Genomic DNA, 25861 nt, shown 5'->3' on the forward strand with positions numbered 1-25861 from the left:
GTCTAGTTCCTATCTAGAGTGTTTATACTGTTTATATTGTTTTTTTTTTCAATTATTCTATTTTTATTTATTGCATTGCCTGTTTACACCGTGGGTCAGAGAGGACTGATATTTCATCTGTGCTGTATGTCGAGCATGTATAGCATATTTGACAATAAAGTTGACTTGACTTGAGAAATGCTGCTCCAGACTATAGTCTTACTATTGTTAGTGGACTATAGTCCGCAAAGACTATATATATAACTATAGTCTTAAAAACAATAGTATTACTGTAGTCTGAAAGACTATAGTATTACTATGGCATAGTACTATAGTGACAAAAATACCATCAAAATACTATAGTCATGAGTACTATAATATATATAGTTCACCTACATAGTACATGTATAACCTGCATAGTTCACCTGTGGGTCACACTTTTCAATCAAGGAGACATCATCCACTTCGACTATGTTATCTGCAAAGTCATAAAGCATGAATAGCTTATCCATGGCAAGTTTTGTTCCCACGAAGCTCTAAATCCAACTGTTATTATTATTATTTTTTTCAAATGACGAATCCATATTCTGGATCAGCAGATGTGCAAGTCACGTGGAACATGGATCCCAGGATCCCGGATACTTTCCACAACTGCGTGATAGCAGCACCATCTAGCAGGGTTCCCACGCGTCCTGGAAAACCTGAAAATTTAGAGCGTCATTTTCCAGTCATGGAAATGATCTGGAAATTGATAGAAATGGCCAAATGTACAGGAAATAAATTTTCTTGTCCTGGAATTTTATTTCTGTGTTTTCGCTTTTTAATTTTTCTGTTTGAAACATCTCGCTGGTTGTAGTCTAGATATGAGGACAGCTGAGCTCCATCGTAGCTCGATCTGCTGTGCTATGTCTCCACCTGTTGCCTATACTGAGATGTGTATAAGCAATTTACATTTGAGTTTTGACCCTCTGAGGTTGCTCTAGCTTGTCATGACAGGAGAACAAGGGAATAAAAAAGTTTAAAACAGCACGTAACAAAGAGGTCAAACAACTGCATTATACAATTTGCATCAATGTTGCCTTTATGTAATTTAGCATATCAGAGACACTACGTCCCTGCGTATTAAAAAAGAAATTAAAATGGTGTTAAGCTTGCGACTAAAGTGCATGACCGTATGACTAAATCCTGTTATGAATTACCTAAAAAAGCTCCTGGAAATGTCCTGGAAAATGATTCCTTAAAAAGAGTGGGAACCCTGTCTAGCCTACTTATAAGCAGCACCCTCTAGCATATATGGTCATATCAGGTTGTACTTTCTACTTCCATCAACTGAATAATGTATTAATATACAAACGACCATTCTATTCTAGTCCTTATACAGAAGTGTTCCCCATGTAGAAGTTTGGCTGTATGATAAAGTCAAGTATGGGACTGGGAAAGCGTTACATCAAATATATATATATATATATATATATATATATATATATATATATATATATATATATATTTACACATTTTGTAATTCATGATATTGTGAGTACAATTTTACAAATTGTACTTTGTACCATACGAAAGTAAATAAAATAAAGCACATCTTAACAAGCTATATGTTAGTATTTGTTGGGGAGCTTCTTGATTATGTGAAAAAACAAAAAGTCTCAGTTTGGAAGTGGTAGAACTAACTATAATATTACTGTACTTTTACTATATTTACTATGGTAATACTATGAAAGAAACTATTGTAATACTCCTGAATAACTATGGTAATTACGATGGTTGTAATGGTGATATTTGGCCTGTTATCAAACTATAGTAATCCTATAGTATTTCCAAATAAGTGTAGTACTACTATAGTTCTAATATTAATATTATAGTCTATATAGTAAAAGTATAGTAATTCTATAGTTACTACTATAGTACTTTGGTATAACAATATTACTATAGTTATAATAGTAATACTATTGTGCTGATAGTAAATCTATAGTAATCCTGTAGTAACTACTATAGTATTTCCAGAAAACTACGGTACAGTTTCACTATTGTTGTAATAGTAATACTGTAGTAATACTATAAAAGCTATAGTTCTACTATAGTAGAACTATAGGATATTTTCATAAAGGACACCCTGCTGCTACACAGATGTCATCCTCTTCCCCAATACAGGATTTTTAAACCTTGGAAGCTTTTTGGACATTGAGAAATGTTCTAGGCCATGTTCTGTTTGTTTGTCATGCAAATCTTTCCACATCACAACATCTGCATTAACTGTGGTTGAATTCCTTTAGAAGAGTGCATGTGTAAAAGAGGATTTATTGGGAGAAGCTCAGACTGAATTGACTCTCTTTTTCTTTGCTGTTGTCTGTGCAGGTTTCTGCCATTTGTTTCTGCCTGAGGATCAGTACCCTAAAGGATTTGCTTTTGATACAGATGATGTGAACTTCCAGACAGATAATCTTTGCTTTGTGGGTCTGATGTCTATGATCGACCCCCCACGTGCTGCAGTGCCTGATGCTGTGGGCAAATGCAGATCGGCTGGCATAAAAGTCATCATGGTGACAGGCGACCACCCAATCACAGCCAAGGCCATTGCCAAGGGCGTGGGTATCATCTCTGAAGGCAACGAGACAGTGGAGGACATTGCTGCTCGTCTTAATATCCCTGTTAGCCAGGTTAACCCCAGGTACTGTACCCTTCAGAGTTTATGTAGCATATATACAGAAAACTACAATACACTCAGTATTAAAGGAGAGAGACTTAACACAGACCCTCACATCACAGCTGTGGATGTTTTTGGTGTTTTTATACATGGGACCAGTCAATTTCTGAGTATCCACACTGTGATGTTTAGTTCCAGCTAGGAGGATCTAGAGAAATAAGCTCTTTATGAGCATACAGTACTGTGTAAAAGCCATAGGCATGTGTACAGAAAAATCTGTGAGAAAAGGTAATATTTGGGGTAAAGACCATTTGCTCTTAAAATTGTAGGGACTGATGTACAGTAACAACATTTTCCCCTTTCTATAACAAATCTGTACACTTATTTTATTTATTTTATTTTTTTGGTGAATGGTTGGAAAGTTTTGAATGTACATTTTTTTTCTACTAAAATAATAACACAACCCCAAATCAAAAAGTGTTGTGACAGTATGGAAAATGCAAATTAAAAAAAAATAATGCAGTAATTTCTAAATTTACTTTGACTTTCATTGCAGACAGTATGAACCCAATATATTTCATATTTTGTCTGGTCAACTTCATTTCATTTGTTAATATACATCAATTCCTGCATTACAGGCCTGTAGCACATTCCAAAAAAAAGCTGGGATGGGGCAATTTAGGGCAAATAATGAGGTAAAACAATTCAATAATGATGTGATTTGAAACAGGTGATGTCAACAAGTGATTATAATTGTGATTTGGTACAAAATCAGTACACAGGAAAGGCCTAGACTTTGAGGAGCAAAGATGGGCCAAGGATCTCTAGTATGTCAACAACTACGTGAGAGAATTATTGAAATGTTTAAAACAATGTTCCTCAAAGAAAGATACGAAGAGATTTGAATATTTGACCTTCTATGGTGCATTAAACAATTCAAGGGACCTGGAGGGATATTGGTGCGTAAAGGCAAGGGCACAAGCCTAAGTTGAACACCTGTGATCTGCCCTTCCTCAGATGTCAATGCATCAAGAACTGTAATTTTGTCTATAGCTGATATAACCACATGGGCTCGGGATTACTTTGGCAAACCTTTGTCAAGCTTTATAATACAGAGTTACATCCACAAATTCTGGTTACTTTACTGTGCAAAAAGGAAGCCTTATGTTAACTGTGTCCAGAAGCACCGTCGACTTCTTGGGGCTCTGAGGTATCCGAGATGGACCATTATGCAGTGGAAACATGTGTTGTGGTCAGATGAATCAGTATTCCAGGTTTTTTGGGGGGAAGAAATGGATGCCATGTGCTCCAGACCGAAGACAAAAAGGACCATCCAGACTGTTATCAGCAACAAGTCCAAAAGCCAAGGTGTGTCATGGTATGGGGTTGTGTCCGTGCCTTTGGCAAAGGTACAGTGCTCAGCGTAAATGAGTACACCCCCTTTGAAAAGTAATATTTTAAACAATATCTCAATGAACACAAACAATTTCCAAAATGTTGACAAGACAAAGTTTAATATAACATCTGTTTAACTTATAACGTGAAAGTAAGGTTAATAATATAACTTAGATTACACATTTTTTCAGTTTTACTCAAATTAGGGTGGTGCAAAAATGAGTACAGCCCACAACAAAAACTATTACATCTAGTACTTTGTATGACCTCCATGATTTTTAATGACAGCACCAAGTCTTCTAGGCATGGAATGAACAAGTTGGTGACATTTTGCAACATCAATCTTCTTCCATTCTTCAACAATGACCTCTTTTAGTGACTGGATGCTGGATGGAGAGTGATGCTCAACTTGTCTCTTCAGAATTCCCCAAAGAAAATAATTTCTTTACACCACAAAGGTGAAGGCTACAAGAAGATCAGCAAAGCTTTACTTATCAGCCAGAATACTGTAGCAAAAGTGGTACAAAAATTTAAGAAAGATGGAACTGCAGCCATCTCACAGAGACGTCCAGGTCGTTCATGGAAGTTAACACCTCAACAGGAGCATCTTCTGATGAGAAGGGTTGAAGAAAATCAGCATGCAAGTTCACTGCAGTTATCTAAAGAAGTAGAAAGCCAAACTGGGGTGACTATTTCCCATGATACAATACGGCGTACACTGCAGAGGAATGGCATGCATGGATGCCGTCCACAAAAGAAGCCTCTCCTAAAGTCCAGGCACAAAAATGCCTGCCTAGAGTTTGCCAGGGCCCATGCTGACAAAGATGAAGACTACTGGGACTCTATACTCTGGAGTGATGAGACCAAGATAAATGTTTTGGAACTGATGGCTTCAAAACTGTACGGCGTTGCAAAGGTGAGGAATACAAAGAAAAATGCATGGTGCCTACAGTGAAACATGATGGTGGCAGTGTCCTTATGTGGGGCTGCATGAGTGCTGCTGGTGTCGGGGAGCTGCATTTCATTGATGGCATCATGAATTCACAGATGTATTGCTCTATACTGAAAGAGAAGATGCTACCATCACTCCATGCCCTTGGTCATTGTGCACTTTTCCAACATGACTAAACACACATCTAAGGCCACTGTTGGATTTCTGAAGAAGAACAGGGTGAAAGTGATTCAGTGGCCAAGTATGTCTCCTGATCCGAACCCAATCAAACACCTATGGGGAATTCTAAAGAGACAAGTTGAGCATCACTCTCCATCCAGCATCCAGTCACTTACATACGTACATACATCCAGTCACATACTTATCTTGATTAAGTAGTTAATATAGAATCCACAACAAAATGCAAAGGAAGATATGTTTTAAGATAAAAAAAAGAGACATTTTAGTATGAGAGGTCATTGTTGAAGAATGGAAAAAGATTGATGATGCAAAATGTCGCCAACTTGTTCATTCCATGCCTAGAAGACTTGGTGCTGTCATTAAAAATCATGGAGGCCATACAAAGTACTAGATGTAGTAGTTTTTGTTGTGGGGTGTACTCATTTTTGCACCACCCTAATTTGAGTAAAACTGAAAAAATGTGTAATCTAAGTTATATTATTAACCTTACTTTCACGTTATAAGCTGAACAGTTGTTATATTAAACTTTGTCTTGTCAACATTTTGGAAATTGTGTTCATTGAGATATTGTTTAAAATGTTACTTTTCAAAGGGGGTGTACTCATTTACGCTGAGCACTGTAACTTTCACTTCTGTGATGGCAGCATTAATGCAGAAAAGTACATTGAGATTTTGGAGCAACATATGCTGCCTTCAAGACATCTTTTCCAGGGGTATTTCAACAAGACACTGCAAAACCACTTTCTGCCCACATTACAAAAACCTGGCTATGGAAGAAAAAGTCCCTGTCCCATCTGTCATTAATGGATAATGTATGACGAATTTTGAAGTGAAAAATGACACCGAAGACTCTGCACATCTTAAGACCTGTTTTCAGGAAGACCGTGACAAAATGACACCTGAAACACTTCATCACTTGGTGTCTTCAGTCCCTAAACATCTTTTAAGTGTTGTGAGAAGGAATGGCAACATTATAAAGTGGTCAGTGCTTTACTGTCCCAACTTTTTTGAAGTATGTTGCAAGAATCCAAATTGAAACAATTTGCTGTTATCATTATCTGATAACATTTTAAAAAAAAAAACATGTTATCAGATAATGATAACAGAACATCAGATAATGTGCTTTGAGTATGCTACAGTTCCCTGAGGTGGGACAATGAGGAAATGGAAACAGGCGTGACAATTCAGGGTGCACTTCAGGTAACCAGCAGGGTTACCTGCTGGTTCAACCTGACTCCTCACCATTCATAGTTGATGCTTGACCACACCCTCACTGCCACAGAGTACAATACAAGTCAGAGATATATATATATATTTTTTTACAAATCATTGTTTTCAGTTTTAATTTCAACATACCTGTGGCAGCGGGGGCATGGCCAAGCATTGGTTTGTGAATGGAGGGCGGGGCCAGAGAAGGTGAGTGGCAAAGTCCATACACCTGTTGGCAATTAACGTTGTGTCTGTGTGTGTTTTGCAGTGAGGATGGAACGTAACAAAGGAGGGAGAGGGCGACGAGAGAGGATCTCTCCCGACCTGTGTGTGTGTGTGTGTGTGTGAGAGCCAGCGAACGAGATTAGTAAAGCTGAAAAGCAAGCACGAAATAGAAAATAAAGTCTGTGTTAACATCATTCCCCACCTGCTGTGCCTCAGTATTCCACCCACATCAGGGATTCACTACAGTGGTACCGAAACCTGGAATACTGAAGGGAACCACCCCATAGAGAACTCCTCACTGAAAGACCTGATTCATGCCCTTGCTGCTGCCCAACAGAGCCAGCAACAAGCACTGATTGCCCTTCTGAAGGAGCAGGAGCAATGATTCAGAGCCTTGCTGCTGGCCCAGCAGGAAGATTGGCAGGCATTCCAACACTTGCTCGCGTCGGCGGGGTCCTCAACTGCCACCGCAGCGGACCCACCCCACGTCACACTAACAAAGATAGGGCCGCACGACAATCTGGAGGCGTTCATTGCCCTATTTGAGCAAGCGGCCAAAGTGTGAGGGTGGCCGGTCGAGAAACGTGTGGTGCATCTACTACTGCTGCTGACTGGGGAGGCACAGCTCGCCACGCAACAGCTCCCCACCGACAGTCAGCTTATCTATGCTGATGCCTGCCGGCGATGCCAGATACAGGATGCCTGCTGGCAGTGGCTGAGGGCTGAGGACCGCGATGCCAAGGGGATCATTGAGCTGGTGACATTGGAGCAGTTCATCGCCCAACTTCCAAAGGAACAGCGGAGTGGGTCCAGTGCCACCACCTGATATCATTGGATCAAGCCATCGAGTTGGCAGAGGACCATTTGGCGGCAGTTCCAGCAGCAGACGGACATTCTGTCTCTTCTCTTTTCCTCTCTCCCTTTCCTCCTCCTTCCTCCCCTCTCTCCTCTTCCTATTCCTACCCTGTTCCTCCACCATGGAGGCAGGGGCCAGCTGCCCCCCAGCCAGCCCGCCACACCTGTGGTGTCTCCCTCCTGTCTTCCGCTTCTGTGTTTGTGTCTTCTACCTCCAGGTGAGTGACTCCCATATTGCCAGTGCAGAGGTGAAGCCTGGGCCAGTATGCTGGTGCTGCGGGGAGCCCGGGCATCTCCAGGGCCAGTGCTCTCTGATGGAGGTGGGAGCTGTGGTCCGGATCCCCAGTGCGCCAGAGACCACCCTTGATCAGGCCAGAGCATATTGTTTACCGATGAGTGTTAAAGGGGATACATATCATGCGTTGGTGGATTCCAGCTGTCATCAGACCTCAATCCACCAAAACCTGGTGCAAAGTGAGGCACTGGGGAGAGCACAAGTGGTGAAGGTTTTGTGTGTGTATGGGGATGTTCATGAATATCCACTACTGTCCATCCACATTCTATTTCGGGGAAAGCATAAAGGTCGTGGTTAACCCACATCTCACCCACCCACTGTTTCTGGGATCCGATTGGCCAGTGTTTAAAGGCTTAATGGAACATGTAGTAGTGGGCGGGTCCTGCGGTAATATGTCACAGGGGGATACCAGTGTGGCATTGACTGGGGAAGCTGTCTCAGGGCTGTCTACATCAGCACCACATCAGGGCAGTACAAAGAGTGGGGAGCAGCTCGCCCCTCCTCCCTCTCTCGGGGATTCCCTTGAGGATTTCCCATTAGAACAGATGCGAGACAAAACTCTACATCATGCATTTGACCAAGTGTGAGTAATCGATGGTCGACCCCTCCAGCCAAATGTGACACTCTCCTATACTTCGCAGTTATTAAAGATAGGCTGTACCAAGTGATGCAGGACACTCAAACCAGCAAACAGATAACTCAGTTGTTAATTCCAAAGAGTCATAGGGAATTTATATTCCATGTGACTCACTTTAATCTGATGGCCGGACATTTAGGACAGGATAAAACACGAGCCCAAATAATGGCCCAGTTCTACTGACCAGAGATTCACAGGGATGTTTGTCAGTGGTGTGCGGCATGCCATGAATGCCAACTAGTAAATCCAGTGGCTACCCCAAAAGCGCCTTTGCACCCTCTCCCTCTAATCAAGACCCCCCATTGAGAGGTGGCATGGATCTTGTCGGGCCATTAGATCAGTCAGCATGGGGATATCGCTTTATTTTAGTCCTGGTGGACTATGCAATGTGATATCCAGAAGCGGTGCCTCTCCACAATATCTCAGCACACAGTATTGCAGAGGCACTCTTCTGTGTTATCTCCTGAGTCGAGATTCCCAAAGAAATCCTGACTGACCAAGGCACTACGTTTGTCACACGCACTTCACGAACTGTATGGGTTATTGGGGATTAAGTCAATCCGTGCCAGTGTCTATCACCCACAAACAGTGGGTGGCTTGGTAGAATGATTCAGTCAGACACTTAAAAATTTAATTTGGAAGTTTGTAAGCGAAGATGCACGTAATTGGGATAAATGGCTCAAGCCCCTGTTATTCACAGTACAAGAAGTCCTGCAAGCCTCCAAGGGATTTTCCCCGTTCAAATTGTTATATGGGCATAAGCCTTGCAGCTTTTTGGACCTGCTGTGGGAAAATTGGGAGGTGGGACCTTCAACTAATAAAAATGAAATTCAGTATGTTCTTGACCTTCACGCAAAGCTCCACACCCTCATGCACTTAATCCAGGAGAATTTATGGCAGGCACAAGAACGTAAGCCTGGCTGTATAACAGGGGCATGTGCCTTAGAGCTTTCACCCCGGGAAATAAAGTACTTGTGTTATTGCCCACTTCGAGCTCCAAATTAGTCGCCAAGTGGCAAGGGCCCTTCAGGGTCACACAGCGAATCAGGGACATCGATTATGAGGTGAGGCAAACTGGTAGGGGCGAGGCACTACAAATATACCACCTCAGCCTGTTAAAACATTGGAATGAGGGAGTCCTCATGGCGTTGGTAGTTCCAGAGAAGGCGGAGCTGGAGCCGGAGGTAAAAACAAAAGTAACCACTCAAACTGCTACGGTCCACTGTGGAGACCACCTCTCACCAGCCCAACTCACAGAGGTTGCCAATTTGCAAAAGGAATTTTCTGACATGTTCTCGCCCCTTCTCAGCCACACCCACCTCATAGAACACCACATTGAAATGCCCCCATGGTGGTGGTGCATAGCCACCCATACTTCTTTCCTAGACACAAAAAAAAAGGTGGTTCGGGACAAACTCAAGGCCATGCTCAAAATGGGCATAATCAAGGAGTTCCACTGTGACTGGAGCAGCCCAGTGGTCCTGGTTCCCAAGACTTCAAGCGGACAGGTCGGTCCGGTTCTGTGTGGACTACAGAAAGGTCAATGTGGTGTCTAAATTTGACACGTACCCAATGCTTTGCATTGATGAATTGCTCGATCAGTTAGGTACTGTTTGCTTTTATTTGACACTGGATTTGAAAAAGGGGTATTGGTAGATCCGCTTGACGACTCTATCCCAAGAGAAAATGGCCTTTTCCACACCGTTCGATTACACCAATTTGTCACACTTCCTTTTGGGTTATTTGGAGTTCCTGCTACGTTTCCTCGGCTCATGGACAAGATCCTCCGCCCCATGCCGCCTATGCGGTGGCCTACCTCAATGACATTATTATATATAGCGGCGATTGGCCACGGCACCTAGAACACCTTATGGCCATCCTAGAGTTGCTAAGGCAGGCAGGTCTCACAGCTAACCCAAAAAAGTATGCAATTGGGTGGGTGGAAGTACGGTATCTGGGTTTCCACTTGGGTCATGGGCAGGTGCGTCCCCAAATTGATAAGATTGCAGCGATTGTGACCTGCCCAAGACCAAAAAGGGGGTGAGACAGTTCCTGGGGCTGGCTGGCTACTATTGCAGGTTCATATCTAATTATTCAGACATCACCAGCTTGCTGACTGATCTCACTAAAAAGGGAGCACCAGATCCGGTCCAGTGGATGGAGCAGTGCCAGCAGGCCTTCACCAAGGTAAAAGCTGCACTGTGTAGGGGGCCACTTCTACACTCCCCTGACTTCTCTCTCCCTTTTATTTTGCAGATGGATGCATCAGACAAAGGGCTGGAGGCTGTTTTGTCCCAGAAGGTGGAGGGTGAGGAATGCCCAGTGTTATACATCAGTCACAATCTCTTGATGCATGAAAGTAAGTACAGTACCATGAGAAGGAGTGTCTGGCTATCAAGTGGGCGGTCCTCACCCTCTGATACTACCTGCTGGGGCACCCTTTCACCTTCTGTTTGGACCAGGTGCCCCTCCAGCGACTCCACCGCATGAAGGGTGTCAATGCATGGATCACCTGTTGGTATCTCATCCTCCAACCGTTTAAATTCGAGGTGGTCCACAGGCCAGGGGCGCAGATGGTGGTGGCGGACTTCCTGTCCCACTGGGGGGGAAAGTCCGCTGCAGGCCGGACAGCTCCCCAGCCTGAGTCGGGCAGTGGGGGTATGTGGCAGCAGGGGCATGGCCAAGCGTTGGTTTGTGAATGGAGGGCGGGGCCAGGGAAGGTGAGTGGCAAAGTCAGTACACCTGTTGGCAATTAATGTTGTGTCTGTGTGTGTTTTGCAGTGAGGATGGAAGGTAGAAAAGGAGGGAGAGCGACAAGAAGAGGACCTTTCTCGACCTGTGTGTGTGTGCGTGCGCGCGTGCACATGTGCGCAAGCAAACAAGATTAGTGAAGCTGAAAACGAGCACGAAATAGAAAGTAAAGTCTGTGTTAACATTATTCCCTGCCTGTCACGCTTCAGTATTCCACCCACATCAGGGATTCACTACAATACCATCTCAACGTTTTCTGATTTGGGGTTATACAATACAATATATATAATGTCTGCACACCATCTTCTTAATTGTTGAAATCCATGTACACATGTATCATCCTAATACATGCTGTTAAATGTCATCATATATTGAATAACACTAGATTGCATTTAGACTAATTATCTCTGTGTTATACATTATAGCAGAGCTCCCCGCACATAGTGTACGCAGAGTGGCACCCCATACTTAAGAGAAATGCATCAACCTGATTTTTGATGGTTTGCATGACCATGCAACATCCATATGTACATGTACCACCACAGGGAACCTGGTCATAAATGCAAGGCAGCGTATCTCATAAACACTTGACCACCATTTGTATCTTTATTACCATAAGATATAGATGGGTTTTTATCCAGCACTTATTTTTAATTTGCTTTTTAAAAAATAATGTGGGATTATTTACTAACTCATGTTACAGAAAATATTTCCAGTTTCATAGAAAACTAGTTAAGGCAGTTTTATTAGTCCACTAGCTTGTTGGACAGTTGACAGTTTGTCATGTAAGGGCGATAGATAGATGTAAGTGCAGGAAGAGTTTTATTGAAAACATACTAGCAAACAGATCCAAAACATAGACAAAGGCAGAGTCGAAAAAGGGCAGTAGTCAAGCAGCTGTGCGCTCCTATTACTCTGTTCATGTTGATTTTGTGCCCTTGCAAATATTTTGCTCATACACTCTTCAGGAGCTCCGCTTTTAGGCAGTGGCTAAATATTTATATTATTTAATGCTGCTTTTCGTAAACAATATTGGTCTTTTGTGACGACAAAAAATCACCTTTCTATTTTATTAAAGATAGTGAATGATAGTTTAACCACATGAAATTTCACAATGTTCTCTCAAATTAATCAGAAGGAAGGTAAGAGAGAACAGTTACTTGAACAGAGTTGCATGTTGACCATAAAGCAGTAGGAACAACAGTTACACAGAGAACAATAAGCAGATAATATAACACAGATTCTGATGTCTCCCTAGACTGTACAATTTCAGGTTTAAAACCTACTTCTACTCATATGGGCAAGTCTAAGTGGGGGCCTGGGTGGCACCAGCCCACAGTTAATGGCTGTTATCTATCAATCAGTGGCTTTTAGAATTTTACATGGCAATAAAATGCTAAAGCTCAGATTATTAAAATAGGCAGGAAAACAGACGTATAGAGAAAATTAGGCTATTCTATGATTGAGTAGAGAGGAAAACTGGACCATTATACACAAACAGAATGCTAAGAATTGGACCCAGTAAAGAAGATGGTCAAGAAGGTAATTGATTCTTGTGGATTTCAAGATTCAAAATGAACTATTAACCCTATTAATCGTGTTGTCAAATACGCAAGAGAGGTGGATGTATGTGCAGAAGTGTTTATTATTAAAATAAAGTGTGATCTATACATAAAGTGCATGAAACACACACAAAAGCAAACAGCCCAAATCGGCAGGCAAGGTCATAAACTAGAAAACAGGCAAAGGGTTGGTCGAGGCGCAAACAGTATATCAGAGGCAAAACAAGAACTAGGAACAGGAATCGAGGAACCAGGAAAACACTCACACGGGAAGTAAGGCTCGGTAATGCACACTGAACGTGGCGTAATACTTTGCATTGTCTTTGCATCAGCGCAGTCCTTAAATAGCCCAACACTTAGTTCACTAATTGAGAACAGGTGCGCCTTGTTCACGGTGCATGTATAAAGGCCTCTGCATGCTCGTGCGACAAGGCTTTCGCAGATAGCTTTTCGCAGACAGTTGTAATTTATTGTTGAGCGGGGATAATAGGCGTGCGCGATGTTATTCACCGGCACAACGCAAGGGGGTGAGAAGTCGCTAGGAGTAGTTGGTGGGTGTGGTTAGTGGAGTGTTTATCCTCCGGTTACTTATAATGACTAGAACTTTTTTTTTTTTATAATGACTAGAACTGGAGTCGTATAGATGTCCGTACTTCCTCAATCAACCACTCTTCATGCTGCTCCATCTTCACTCATGTTTTTAAAAATGCCGGTCGTGAAAACAAACCAAACCGGGAAAGTAGAGAAGCGGAAGTGCGTGTACAGCGGACCAATCAGAGCCCTCTTGTCTGCGGTGCTGTCTGCGAGGCTTCTGCGGTGGTCACAATTTTTGGGAGGTGCGCGCAGAGCGTCTGCGAAGGTGGGGGGGCTACGCAGACACTGTCTGCGACACCGTCTGCGAGGACTGGGTTGTCAGCATAAATTGGCCTTTAGAGCTCACTTGGCGTGTGCGCAGCCCGAGGCGCGCCTTCAGATGCACGTGCTACAGCGTGCAGGACTAACAGAACCCCCTCCCAAAGAGCTCCCTCCAGGAGCAAAAATCCATCATACATTGCCCCGGTGGGGGTTCAGGCTCTGGACACGACTTGGGTTCTTGGCTCGGAGTAGGCTTAAGCTCTGAAGACAACGTGGACTCTGGACTAGGCTTGAGCTCTGAAGACAACAAGGACTCTGGACTGGGCTCGAGCTCTGGACATGACTTGGGTTCTTGGCTCGGAGTAGCCTCGAGCTCTGAAGACGATGTGGAGTCTGGACTAGGCTTGAGCTCTGAAGATGATGTGGATTCTGGACTGGGCTCGAGCCCTGAAGACAACGAGGACTCTGGACTGGGCTCAAGCTCTGAAGACGATGAGGACTCTGGACTGGGCTTGAGCTCTGAAGATGACTCGGTATCTGGACTGGGCTCGAGCTCTGAAGATGACTCGGTATCTGGACTGGGCTTGAGTTCTGAAGATGACTAGGTCTTGAGCTCTATAGCTGACTCGAGCTCGAGCTCTATAGCTGACTCGAGCTCGAGCTCTGTAGCTGACTCGAGCTCGAGCTCTGTAGCTGACTCGAGCTTGAACTCGAACTCTGTAGCTGACTCGAGCTCTGGACTAGACTTGGGCTTGAGCTCTGTAGAGAGCTCGAGCTCTGTAAATGGCTCGGGCTCTGGACTGGACCTGGGGTCTGGAGATGACTCGAGCTGGAGTTCCGGAACTGGCTTGGACATATGGCTGGACTCGAGCTCAGGCACAGGTTCAAGCTCTGTCAGTGCACTGATTTGGTCCGGGTTAGGACCTGGTGACGAAATGATGCAGACGTCTTCGTGGCTGGTTGTGGCAGAGGTCATTCCGTCGTCCTCTGACACCGGTTCAGGAACACGCTCAGGTTCTGGCCTTAACTCTGGCACCAGTACTGAAGATGGTGCAAGTGCTGACTCTGGCACCTGCACCATCTGACGCAGGTTCTGATGCTGGTTCTGGCAGTGGCTCTGAAGCAGGCTCTGGAGTTGGCTCTGGAGTAGACTCTGGCTCTGGCCCCGACGCAGGCTCCGCCTCTGGCTCGGGAGCAGACGCTGGCTCCGCCTCTGGCTCAGGAGCAGATGCTAGCTCCAGAGTAGGTACTGGCACTGGAGTAGGCTCTGGAGCAGACGCAGGCACTGACTCTGCCTCTGGCATGGGAGCAGACACTGGTGCTGACTCTGGCTCCACCTCTGGCACAGGAGCAGACGCTGGTGCTGACTCTGGCTCCGCCTCTGGCTCGGGAGCTGGCTCCACCTCTGGCACGGGAGCAGATGCTGGCTCTGCCTCTGGCTCGAGAGCTGGTGCTGGAGCGGGTTCAGGCATGGATTCAGGTGTTGGTTCTGGCTGAGAAACCAGCTCAAAAGAGACAGCCTCCTTTGTTGTCTCTGTATCAGCCACTGGGAGGAGCTCTGGAGCGACAGCCTCCTCAGCTGTCGGCCACTGGAGGGAGCTTGGGAGTGACGGTCTCCTCAGCTGAGTCGACCAATGGAGTGGGCTCGGGAGCAACAACCTCCTCATGTGATTCGGCCACCAGAGTGGTTGCCTTGAAGAGGCACTCTAGAGTAACGGCCTCCTCCGCTGAGTCAACCACTGGCCTGATTGCCCCTCCCCAAAACTTTTCAAGGGTTTCCTCCTTTACTAATGATTCATAGATAAACTTGAGCATGGCAAAGAAAGTCTGAGAGTTTCAAAGGCATGGGTGTTCCACCTGCATCAGATATTCCACCCATCTGCGCACTCGTCCAGCAGTGAACATCAGGATGAAGTTCACACAGATGGGTTCGGGTGGCCTGGGCTCTAAGAAGTCATCATAGAGGACCCCACACTGGATGCGGAATCCACACGGGTGATATTCTCCATCATAGGATGTAGGAGGGTAAGCATCAGTACACCAGTGGAAATATGAGGCTAGCGACAGGGACAAGGAAACCCGGAAGCGGCGTGGGATCGCAAACTGATACACATCTGCTACATCTATTGTATGGAGAAGTATTCTGCCAAATATGTGAGAGAGGCGGATGTATGTGCAGAAGTGTTTATTTTAATAATAAAGTGCAATCTGTACATAAAGTGCATGAAACACACATGAAAGCAAACAGTCCAAATCGGCAGTCAAGGTCTAAAATGAGAAAACAGGCAAAGGGTCGGTCGAGGCACAAACAGTATGTCGAAGGCAAAACAAGAATGAAAACTAGGAACAGGAATCGAGGAACCAGGAAAACACTAACACAGGAAGAAAGGCTCAGTAATGCGCACTGAACATGGCATAATACTTCACATTGCCTTTGCATCAGTGCAGTCCTTAAATAGCCCAATACTTAGTTCACTAATTGAGAACAGGTGTGCCTTGCTCACGGCGCCCGTGCTGGAGCTCACTCGGCATGTGCGCAGCCTGAGGTGCGCCTTCAGGTGCATGCGCCACAGCGTGCAGGACTAACACATTCAACTTTACTACATGTCACCAGAAGTAAATTTGGCGTCATGTATTGTGGTCAGATGAAATGTACCTGATATCCAGTGTAAAATATGGATGCGGATGATAGATATTAGGGATGAGCGAGTACAGCATTATCTGTATCCGTTAACCATATGAATTATCCGTATCCGTACTCGGAGTGGGCGGGGCCTAATCTGGAAATGGGCGGGATTTAACCCGGAAGTGGGTCTGGTTGTCTTGAAATGGGTGGGGCTTTAACCAGTATGTTATTTTAAGCATGCAATTGATATGGGTTGATGAGAAATTGTTATATTTATTGCTGATTAGAAAACTATTTACAGGACAGCATCAGCATTGAGCTTCAGATCAATGGTTTTGATCACGATAGCAAACGAACTATTTACAGAACAAGTTTTGCAACAATGAATACAACACATGCGGTTGCAATTATGAAATGAAATGTAATGAACAAGAGTTTTCATACTCAACATAACTTTCTTTTTTTAACTTTTAATTTTTTTATGATCAGTGTGATTTTTTTTTTTTGGTTCTTTTTTATTTTTTTTTATTTCCACACCAGGTGTATGTGTGTGTGTGTGTGTGTGTGTGTGTGTGTGTGTGTGTGTGTGTAGCTTAATTTGTAATATTATTTATACCACTACTACCTAGAAAGTGTCAGACAGTGTGTGAAGTAAAATAAAACTGGTTAGAGTCAACTGACGGTTTAAACAAAAAAAAAAAAACTCTGATGACCGGCAGAGAGTGAGTGTGTGTGTAGCTTAATCTGTAATACTTATAGCACTACTACCTTTATTTTTACATGAATTACAGCAAGAAAGTGTCACTCAATGCGTGAAGTCAAAAAAACTGTTTTTAACCGAAGGTTAAAAAAAGAAAAAAAAATCTCCGACAGGCAGAGACGCAACGCGAGTTGCTTTCTACCAAGCACCACGTCTGAACGAACCCACGTTTACCAGAACCCTACTGGTTATAAGTAAGTACAAACTGAAATAAAAACAAACTTGAAGCTGAAGAAACCCGAAACGTCACCTGAGTGACTGAGGTAGAGACAGAGAGCTGTTCTCTGTGTGAGTGAGCAGAGCAGTGTGTGTGGGGGAGGGCTGCTGTGTGAGTGAGCAGAGCGGTGTGTGTGTAGGGGAGGGGCGCTGTGACGCTGTGTGAGTGAACAGAGCGGTGTGTGTAGGGGAGGGGTGCTGTGATGCTGTGTGAGTGAGCAGAGCAGTGTGTGTAAGGGAGGAGCGCTGTGACGCTGTGTGAGGATTTTCATTCAGGCCGAGCACAGATATTGACTCGTATTACTCGTATAATACTCGGCAAAAGTGCTTTATCCGTACAGGATACTCGTTTCAGCCGAGTATCCGGCTCAAGTCTAATAGATATTTTATGGTAAAGTATCTATGAGTAAGTAAAAGGATATTTCAGCTCAAAATTTGATTGAAATCCTCTACCTGGTGGTTCAGACCTGACTGTAGATCAAGCTTTCAGCATGTTCATGAGCCAAATATAACTCCAGACCAACCCAGAAATGGTTAAGAAAACTCAAAATCATGTTTTTTCAATTATCACAGTCTCTAGAAAGAGGAATTCCACATGCACAAAACTAAGAATATAAAGCATCTGTAAATGTTCTACATGCAGAGGTGGACCAAGATCCTTCTGCAAGTGTCTGCAGGGCTGGTGTCACAAAATATGATATATAAAATATTATATATGTGTGTGTGTGTTAGAGTTCAAATTTACATATTATTTTTATGTACTGTTTTGCTCAATTTCATGAAGGTTGTCAATAATTAGGAAATTATAAACCCCATTTCCAGAAATGTTGGGATATTTTTCAAAACGTAGTAAAAACAAAAATATGTGATGCCCATGAACTTTTATTTAACTGACAAAAGTACAAAGAAAACATTTTCAATAACTTAATTGTATTTTGTAAATATTACATTACAGGCATTCTTATCCAGAGCAACATGCAACAGGACCTTGACATACCTACAGCAGGAGGCAGCCTGGGGTTAGGTGCCTTGCTCAAAGGCACTTCAGCCATACCTCCTGATCCAGGGAATTGAACCAGAGACCCTTTGGTCCCAAAGCTGCTTCTTTAACCTTCAGGCCATAGCTACCCCATATAAACAACATTAGAATTTGATACCTGCAGCATACTAAAAAAAATTTTAAACAAAGGCAAAATAAGACTGAAAAGTTTATAGGATTTTCAAGTAACACCATTTTGGAAGATTCCACAATCAGCAGGTTAATTCTTAACATGACTGGATATAAAAGGAGCATAGACCAAAGTCTCAGTCCTTGCAAGCAAGGATGGGTTGTGGCTCACCCTTCCATCCATCCATCCATCCATTTTCCACTGCTTATCTGTGTTGTGGGGGTAACAGCCTAAGCAGAGCTGCCCAGACCTTCCTCTCCCTGGCCACCTCCACCAGCTCTTCTGGGAGAATACTGAGGCATTCTCAGGCCAGCTGAGAGATGTAATCTCTCCAGCATGTCCTGGGTCTGCCCTGGGGTTTCCTCACGGTGGAGCATGCCCAGAGAGCCTTCCTTGAGAGACATCCAGGGGGCATGCTAACAAGGTGCCCGAACCACCTCAACTGACTCCTTTCGATGTGGAGGAGCAGTGGTTCTACTCTGAGCCTTTCCCAAATGACCAAGCTTCTCACCCTATCTCTAAGGGAAAGCCCAGCCACTCTGCAGAGAAAACTCATTTCAACTGCTTGTGTCTGTGATCTCATTCTTTCAGTCACTACCCATAACTCATGATCAAGTGTTGAGGGCGGGAACGTAGATGGACCAGTAAATTGAGAGCTTTGCCTTTTGGCTCAGCTCTCTCTTTACCACAACAGACTGGGTTTAGTGTCCGCACTGCTGACGCTGCCCCGATCTGTGTGTCCAACTCCCACTCTCCCTTACCCTCACTCATGAACAAGACCCCAAGATACTTAAAATCCTCCACTTGAAGCAGCAACTCCCCCCTGACCCAAAGTGTGCACTCCACCCATTTCTGGGTGAGTACCATGGCTTCGGACTTGGAGGTGCTGATCCTCATCCCAGCTGCTTCACACTCTGCTGCAAACAGTCCCAGTGTCTGCTGGAGGTCACAGATTGATGAGGCCAACAGGACCACATCATCTGCAAAAAGCAGAGACGCAATCCTGAGGCCACTAAACTGGACACCCTCCGCCCCTTGGCTGCACCTAGAAATTCCGTCCATAAAAGTTATGAACAGAACCAGTGACAAAGGGCAACCCTGGTGGAGTCCAACCTGCACCGGGAACAAGTCTGACTTACTGCCAGCAATGCAAATTAAACTCCTGCATTCGGTCCCTGTCGTACAGGAACCGAATGTCTCCTCGAGGCCGACTGAAAGTCGCTTTCCTTGACCTTACCAAACTCCTCCCACACCTGAGTTTTTACTTCAGCGACCACCAGAGCTGTGTTTTGCTTGGCCTGTTGGTACCTGTCAGCTGCCTCTGGAGACCCACAGACTAACCAAGCCTGATAGGACTCTTTCAGCTTGATGGCTCCCCTCACCACAGGTTTCCACCACCGGCTTCAGGGATTACTGCCATGACAGACATCAACAACCTTGCAGCCACAGCTCCATATGGCCACCTCAGCAATGGAGGTGTGGAACATGGTCCATTTGGACTCAATGTCCCCATCCTCCCCTGGTATGCAGTTGAAGCTCTGCCAGAAGTGGCAGTTGAAGATTCGACAGACAGGTGCCTTCACCAGATGTTCCCAGCATACCCTCGCTACATGCTTGGGACTACCAGGTCTGTCCGGCAACCTCTCCTGCCATTTGATCCAGCTCACCACCAGGTAGTGATCAGTTAACAGCTCCACTCCTCTCTTCACCCGAGTGTCCAAGATGTATGGTCGCAGATGAGATGAAACGACTACAAAGTCGATCATCAATCTATGGCCTAGGGTGTCCTCATGCCACGTACACTTATGGACACCCTTATACTCGAACATGGTGTTCATTATGGATAAACCGTGCATGGCACAGAAGTCCAACAACAGAATACCACTCGGATTCATATTGGGCAGGCCATTCCTCCCAATCACACCCCTCCAGGTCTTACTGTCATTTGCACATGTGAGCACTGGTGTTCTCCAGTAAAACAATGGAGTCCCCTTGCGGTGCACTGTCTAGCACCCCACTCAAGGACTCCAAGAAGGCCAGGTACTGTGAATTACCACTTGGTGCATAAGCACGAATAACGGTCAGAGACCGTTCCACAACCCAAAGGCACAGGGAAACTACCCTCTCATTCACTGGGAGAATGCCGATGTTAGCGTGCTGAACTGGGGGGCTACCAATAGCCCCACCCCTGCCCGGCGCCACTCACCCTTGGCAACTCCAGCTTGGAAGAGAGTCCAACTCCTCTCCAGGAAATTGGTTCCAGAGCCCAAGCCATGCGTTGAGGTGAGCCCAACTATATCTAGTTGGTACCTCTCAACCTCCTGCACAAGCTCAGGCTCCTTCCCCACCAGAGAGGTGACATTCCATGTCTCAAAAGCCAGTTTTGTCAGCTGGGGATCAGTACACCAGGGTCTCTGTCTTTGGCTGCCACCCAATCCACAATGCACTGGGCCCTTACGGCCCTTCCAGTGGGTGGTGGGTCCACATAAGTGTGGTACCCTGTCGCTCATTCGGGCTGGGCCCGGCCGGGCCCCACGGACATAGGCCTGGACACCAGGTGCTCACCGACAAGCTTCTCTGCTAGGCCTGGCTCCAGGGTGAGGCCCCAGTATTCCTGGTACAGGTGAGGGCACTCAGATCCTTGTTCTTTTCCTCATAAGGGTCTTCAAAACTGCTCTTAATCTGATCTCTCACCCAAGACCTGTTTGCCTTGGGAGACCTTACTAGGGGCAAATGCCCCTGACAACATAGCTCCTAGAATCACTGAGGCACTCAAACTCCTCCACCACGATTAACAATTCAAGGAGGGGTTGTGGCTCACCCTTTTGTACCAAAATTCATGAGAGAATTGTTAGTCAATTCATAAAGAACATTTCTCAATGCAAGATTACAGAGAATTTAGGTCTTTCAAAAACTCTACAGTGCATAATATTGTGAAAGATTTAGGGAATTCTGAAACATCTCAGTGGGTAAAGGGCAAGGTCAGAAGCCACTGTTGAATGTGTGTGACCTTCAAGCCCTCAGGTGGCACTGCCTGAGACATTTTTATGCTAATGTGACAAATACAGCCACATGGGTTCAGGAATACTTTGGAAAATCATTCACGTCACACAGTCTGCCGCTGCATCCAGAAATGCAACCCGAAACTGTATTAAACAAGGAGGAACCCATTCATCAATTCTGTGCAGAAATGCAGCCCATTTCTTTGGGCCCGAACTCATCTAAGATGGACTGAAAGACAGTCAAAACATGTGCTGTGGTCAGATGAGTCCACATTTCAGCTTGTTTTGGGGAAAACCAGTCATCAAGTTCTCCATGCCAAAGGTGAACACAGCCATCCAGTTTATCAGAGAGAGGTACAAAAGCCAGTATCTGTGACGGTATGGGGGTGGGGCATCAGTGCCTACAGCATGGGTGAGTTGCTTGTGTGTGATGGTATCATTGATGTGGAGGCGTATATTGGGATTTTAGAGAGAGCTATATTGCCATCACATCTCTTCCCAGGAAGCCCATGCTTAATCGAGCAGGACAATGCCAGGCCTCATTCTGTACAGGCTACAACAGCATGGCTTCATAGGCACAGAGTGTGTGTGCTTGACTGGCCCGCTGACAGTCCAGATCTGTCTCCTGTTGAAAATGTATGGCACATTGTAGCAAGCAAAAATGGACAAAAATTCCAATTGCAACAATTAGTCTCCTCAGTTTCCATCTGATTTTAAAAAGTGTTATTAAAAGGAAAGGTGATGGAACACAATGGTAATAATGCCTCTGTCCAAACTTTTTTTTTTGAGTGTGTTGCAGGCATCAAATTCTAACTTCATTTATATTTACAAAATACAATTAAGTTGCTCAGTAAAACAATTGAAAATCTTTTCTTTGTACTTTTTTCATTTAAATAAATGTTCACATGAATTAACAAATCACAGATTGTTTTTATTGCATTTTGGAAAATATCCCAACTTTTCTTGAAATGTGGTTTGTAATTTCATTGATGTACATTTTGATCATTTATAGTTTTTACGGTATCCATAAGCAGTTGAAATTAAGTAGTTAGCAATATTGTCTAAACTTGTTATATAACATCCTGTGTGAATGTTAGCAGGAAAAACATGAAACAAATCTCTGTTTGCTTTGCTTTTTTATCAGGGATGCCAAAGCATGCGTGATCCATGGCTCGGATCTGAAGGATCTGACCCAGGACCAGATGGACGAAGTTTTGAAGAACCACACCGAGATTGTCTTTGCCAGGACCTCCCCACAACAGAAGCTTATCATTGTAGAGGGCTGCCAGAGACAGGTACACACACAAACACACATACAGGTCATGTATGAGAACAACCCACATATTGGCTAATCTTAACCCTAATCCAAACTATTATTCTGTTTTCACAGTATATACTATTATTCTCATACTTATTTTAGTTATAATTATAAATAAAGAAACTTCGTTGAACCTGTAGTATAAAATAAATTAGAATTGCTTTCTGAACTACTTACATTCATCTTTGGTTTCATTAACATTTCCATATTAAAAAGTGTTTTAATTAACATTCTTTTCTTAGGGTAGTTTTATCTCTTTATTGTCATAAAGGGGCTGGCTCACCCTTTTCAGAAGCCTCTGCATCAAGTAGTGAGTCACCATCTTCTATGCAAGTGATATTCAAAAAACAATGAAAGCATTTAAATTAAATTCTTTCGAATGATCCGTTCCAGTTTTGTATGGATATTCCATTGTAATGGACCAGAAGGAAAGAAAAACAAGGCATATTTTATCCAAGGCTTCCACATAAGGGATCACCAATAGTGAATTTGCAGAGGTTTGCTGCACAGAAAGCTAGCAGAGTAATGGTCACGTGCTTTCAAAACAAAAACAACGAACTGGATTCTGGGAAGGGTGAGTCAGCCCTTTTAACATATCTCTGTATATCTCAGGGTGCTATTGTGGCTGTGACTGGTGATGGTGTAAACGACTCTCCAGCTTTGAAGAAGGCAGACATTGGTGTGGCCATGGGAATCTCAGGCTCAGATGTTTCCAAGCAGGCAGCTGACATGATTCTGCTAGATGACAACTTTGCTTCCATTGTCACTGGTGTGGAAGAGGGTGAGAGAGGGAAGGAAGAGAGAGAGAGGGGTTAGGGTCAGAGAAGGGAGAGAGAGGGGTTAGGGTCAAAGAGGGGAGAGAAGGGTTGGGTCAAAGAGGGGGAGAGAGGGGTTAGGGACAGAGAATGGAGAAAGAGGCATTGGGGTCATAGAGGGATTTGGGTCTGAGAGGGGGGAGAGAGGAGTTGAGGTCAGAGAGGGAGAGGGGGGGTTAGGGTCAGAAGGAGAGAGAGAGACAGAGGGGTTAGAGCTGGAGAGAGGTTAGGGTCAGAGGAAGAGAAGGGTTAGGGACAGGATCAGAGAGGGGAGAGAGGAGCTGTGGTCAGAGGGAGACAGAGGGGTTGAGGTCAGAGAGGGAGAGGGAGGGGTTGGGGTCAGAGAGGGGGGAGATGGGGGTTAGGGTCAGAAATGGTTTAGGGTCAGAGAGGGGAGAGCAAGAGGTTAGGGTCAGAGACGGAGAGGGGTCGGAGATGGGGGGTTAGGGTCAGAGAGAGGTTGTGGTCCGAGAGGGAGAGAGAGGGGTTGTGATCCAAGAGGGAGAGAGAGAGAGAGAGAGGGGTTAGGGTCTGAGGGAAAGAAGGGTTAGGATCAGAGGGGGAGAGTGAGGGGCTGGGGTCAGAGGGGGAGAGTGAGGGGCTGGGGTCAGAGAGGGAGAGTGAGGGGCTGGGGTCAGAGAGGGAGAGTGAGGGGCTGGGGCCAGAGAGGGAGAGTGAGGGGTTGTGGTCCAAGAGGGAGAGAGAGGGGTTGGGGTCAGAGGGGGAGAGCAAGGTGGAATGTTACGGTTTTAACACATTTTTACTGTGATCCTGAAAGTGTACTAATGAATGTGTTTGTGTTTTTATTTGTTTTATGTGTGCAGGGCGTCTGATCTTTGATAATCTAAAGAAATCAATTGCTTACACCTTGACAAGTAACATTCCTGAAATCACTCCCTTTCTGTTCTTCATCTTGGTTAACATTCCTCTTCCTCTTGGGACCATCACCATTCTGTGTATTGACCTGGGTACTGACATGGTAAGACACACATGCCCACAGTTACAACACACACATACAAATACAGAATACTCAGTATACAGCACATGCAGCATTTGAGCAAACACACACACACACACACACACACACACACACACACACACACACACACACACACAGATCATTACATACAAACAAAAACACAGATTTCCAAAAGGAATTCTAACCAAAAGGTTCCAGTTCCACTTTTTGAAGTTTCCCTTACTTCAACATACCATTGTTTATTGAACAGTGTGTCTGCTTTTCCAGGTGCCTGCCATCTCCTTGGCCTATGAAGCAGCAGAGAGTGACATCATGAAGCGCCAACCCCGTAACCCTCTGAGAGACAAGCTGGTTAATGAGCGGCTCATCAGCATTGCCTATGGACAGATTGGTTAGTACACAACTACACTACAGTGTACTATACTACGCTGCAATGCACTACATTACACCGCACTACATTATAATGCACTGCACTGCTTATCTCATCTCATTATCATCATCACAGTCTTATCTCATCTCATTATCTCTAGCCGCTTTATCCTGTTCTACAGGGTCGCAGGCAAGCTGGAGCCTATCCCAGCTGACTACGGGCGAAAGGCGGGTTACACCCTGGACAAGTCGCCAGGTCATCACAGGGCTGACACATAGACACAGACAACCATTCACACTCACATTCACACCTACGGTCAATTTAGAGTCACCAGTTAACCTAATCTGCATGTCTTTGGACTGTGGGGGAAACCGGAGCACCCGGAGGAAACCCACCCAGACACGGGGAGAACATGCAAACTCCGTACAGAAAGGCCCTCGCCGGCCACGGGGCTCAAACCCAGACCTTCTTGCTGTGAGGCGACAGCGCTAACCACTACATAGGCTGTGTGTATGACTGGTAATTACTAACACTGGCCACTAGGTGGTGTGTATGACTGGTAATTACAAACACTGGCCACTAGGCGGTTTGTATGACTGGTAATTACTAACACTGGCCACTAGGCGGTTTGTATGACTGGTAATTACTAACACTGGCCACTAGGCAGTGTGTATGACTGGTAATTACTAACACTGGCCACTAGGTGGTGTGTATGACTGGTAATTACTAACACTGGCCACTAGGCGGTGTGTATGACTGGTAATTACTAACACTGGCCACTAGGCGGTGTGTATGACTGGTGGTACACGTACATGGACAAACCACAAAAAATCGACTCGATGGGTTTACCGTTTTTTCTTAGGTATGGTGCTCCGCTGGGAGCTCCGCTAATAATAATAATAATAAGTTCAACTTATATAGCACCTCCACTACATTGCAATCAATATACTACACTGCAATGCACCACACTGCACTATACTGCACTGAACTATACTGCGCTACACTGAACTGCAATGCAGTGCAGTGTAGCTCTGACCTGATTTTAAAGTCAAAGC

The 25861-nt window shown here is 44.7% G+C and overlaps 1 protein-coding gene across 1 annotated transcript in view; it reads left to right on the forward strand.

The window, feature by feature from the left end:
- LOC132870328 (sodium/potassium-transporting ATPase subunit alpha-3-like) overlaps window positions 1–25861 on the forward strand; it is a 127262-nt gene that overhangs the window by 74191 nt on the left and 27210 nt on the right. Inside the window, exons 11-15 of the mRNA XM_060903960.1 lie at window positions 2347–2659; window positions 22469–22619; window positions 23255–23423; window positions 24282–24436; window positions 24704–24827. Of these exons, the coding sequence (XP_060759943.1) occupies window positions 2347–2659; window positions 22469–22619; window positions 23255–23423; window positions 24282–24436; window positions 24704–24827 (912 nt within the window). The remainder of the gene's footprint in view (window positions 1–2346; window positions 2660–22468; window positions 22620–23254; window positions 23424–24281; window positions 24437–24703; window positions 24828–25861) is intronic.

The sequence above is a fragment of the Neoarius graeffei genome, chromosome 22, assembly GCF_027579695.1.
Source record: "Neoarius graeffei isolate fNeoGra1 chromosome 22, fNeoGra1.pri, whole genome shotgun sequence".
NCBI classification, from domain to species: Eukaryota; Metazoa; Chordata; class Actinopteri; order Siluriformes; family Ariidae; genus Neoarius; species Neoarius graeffei.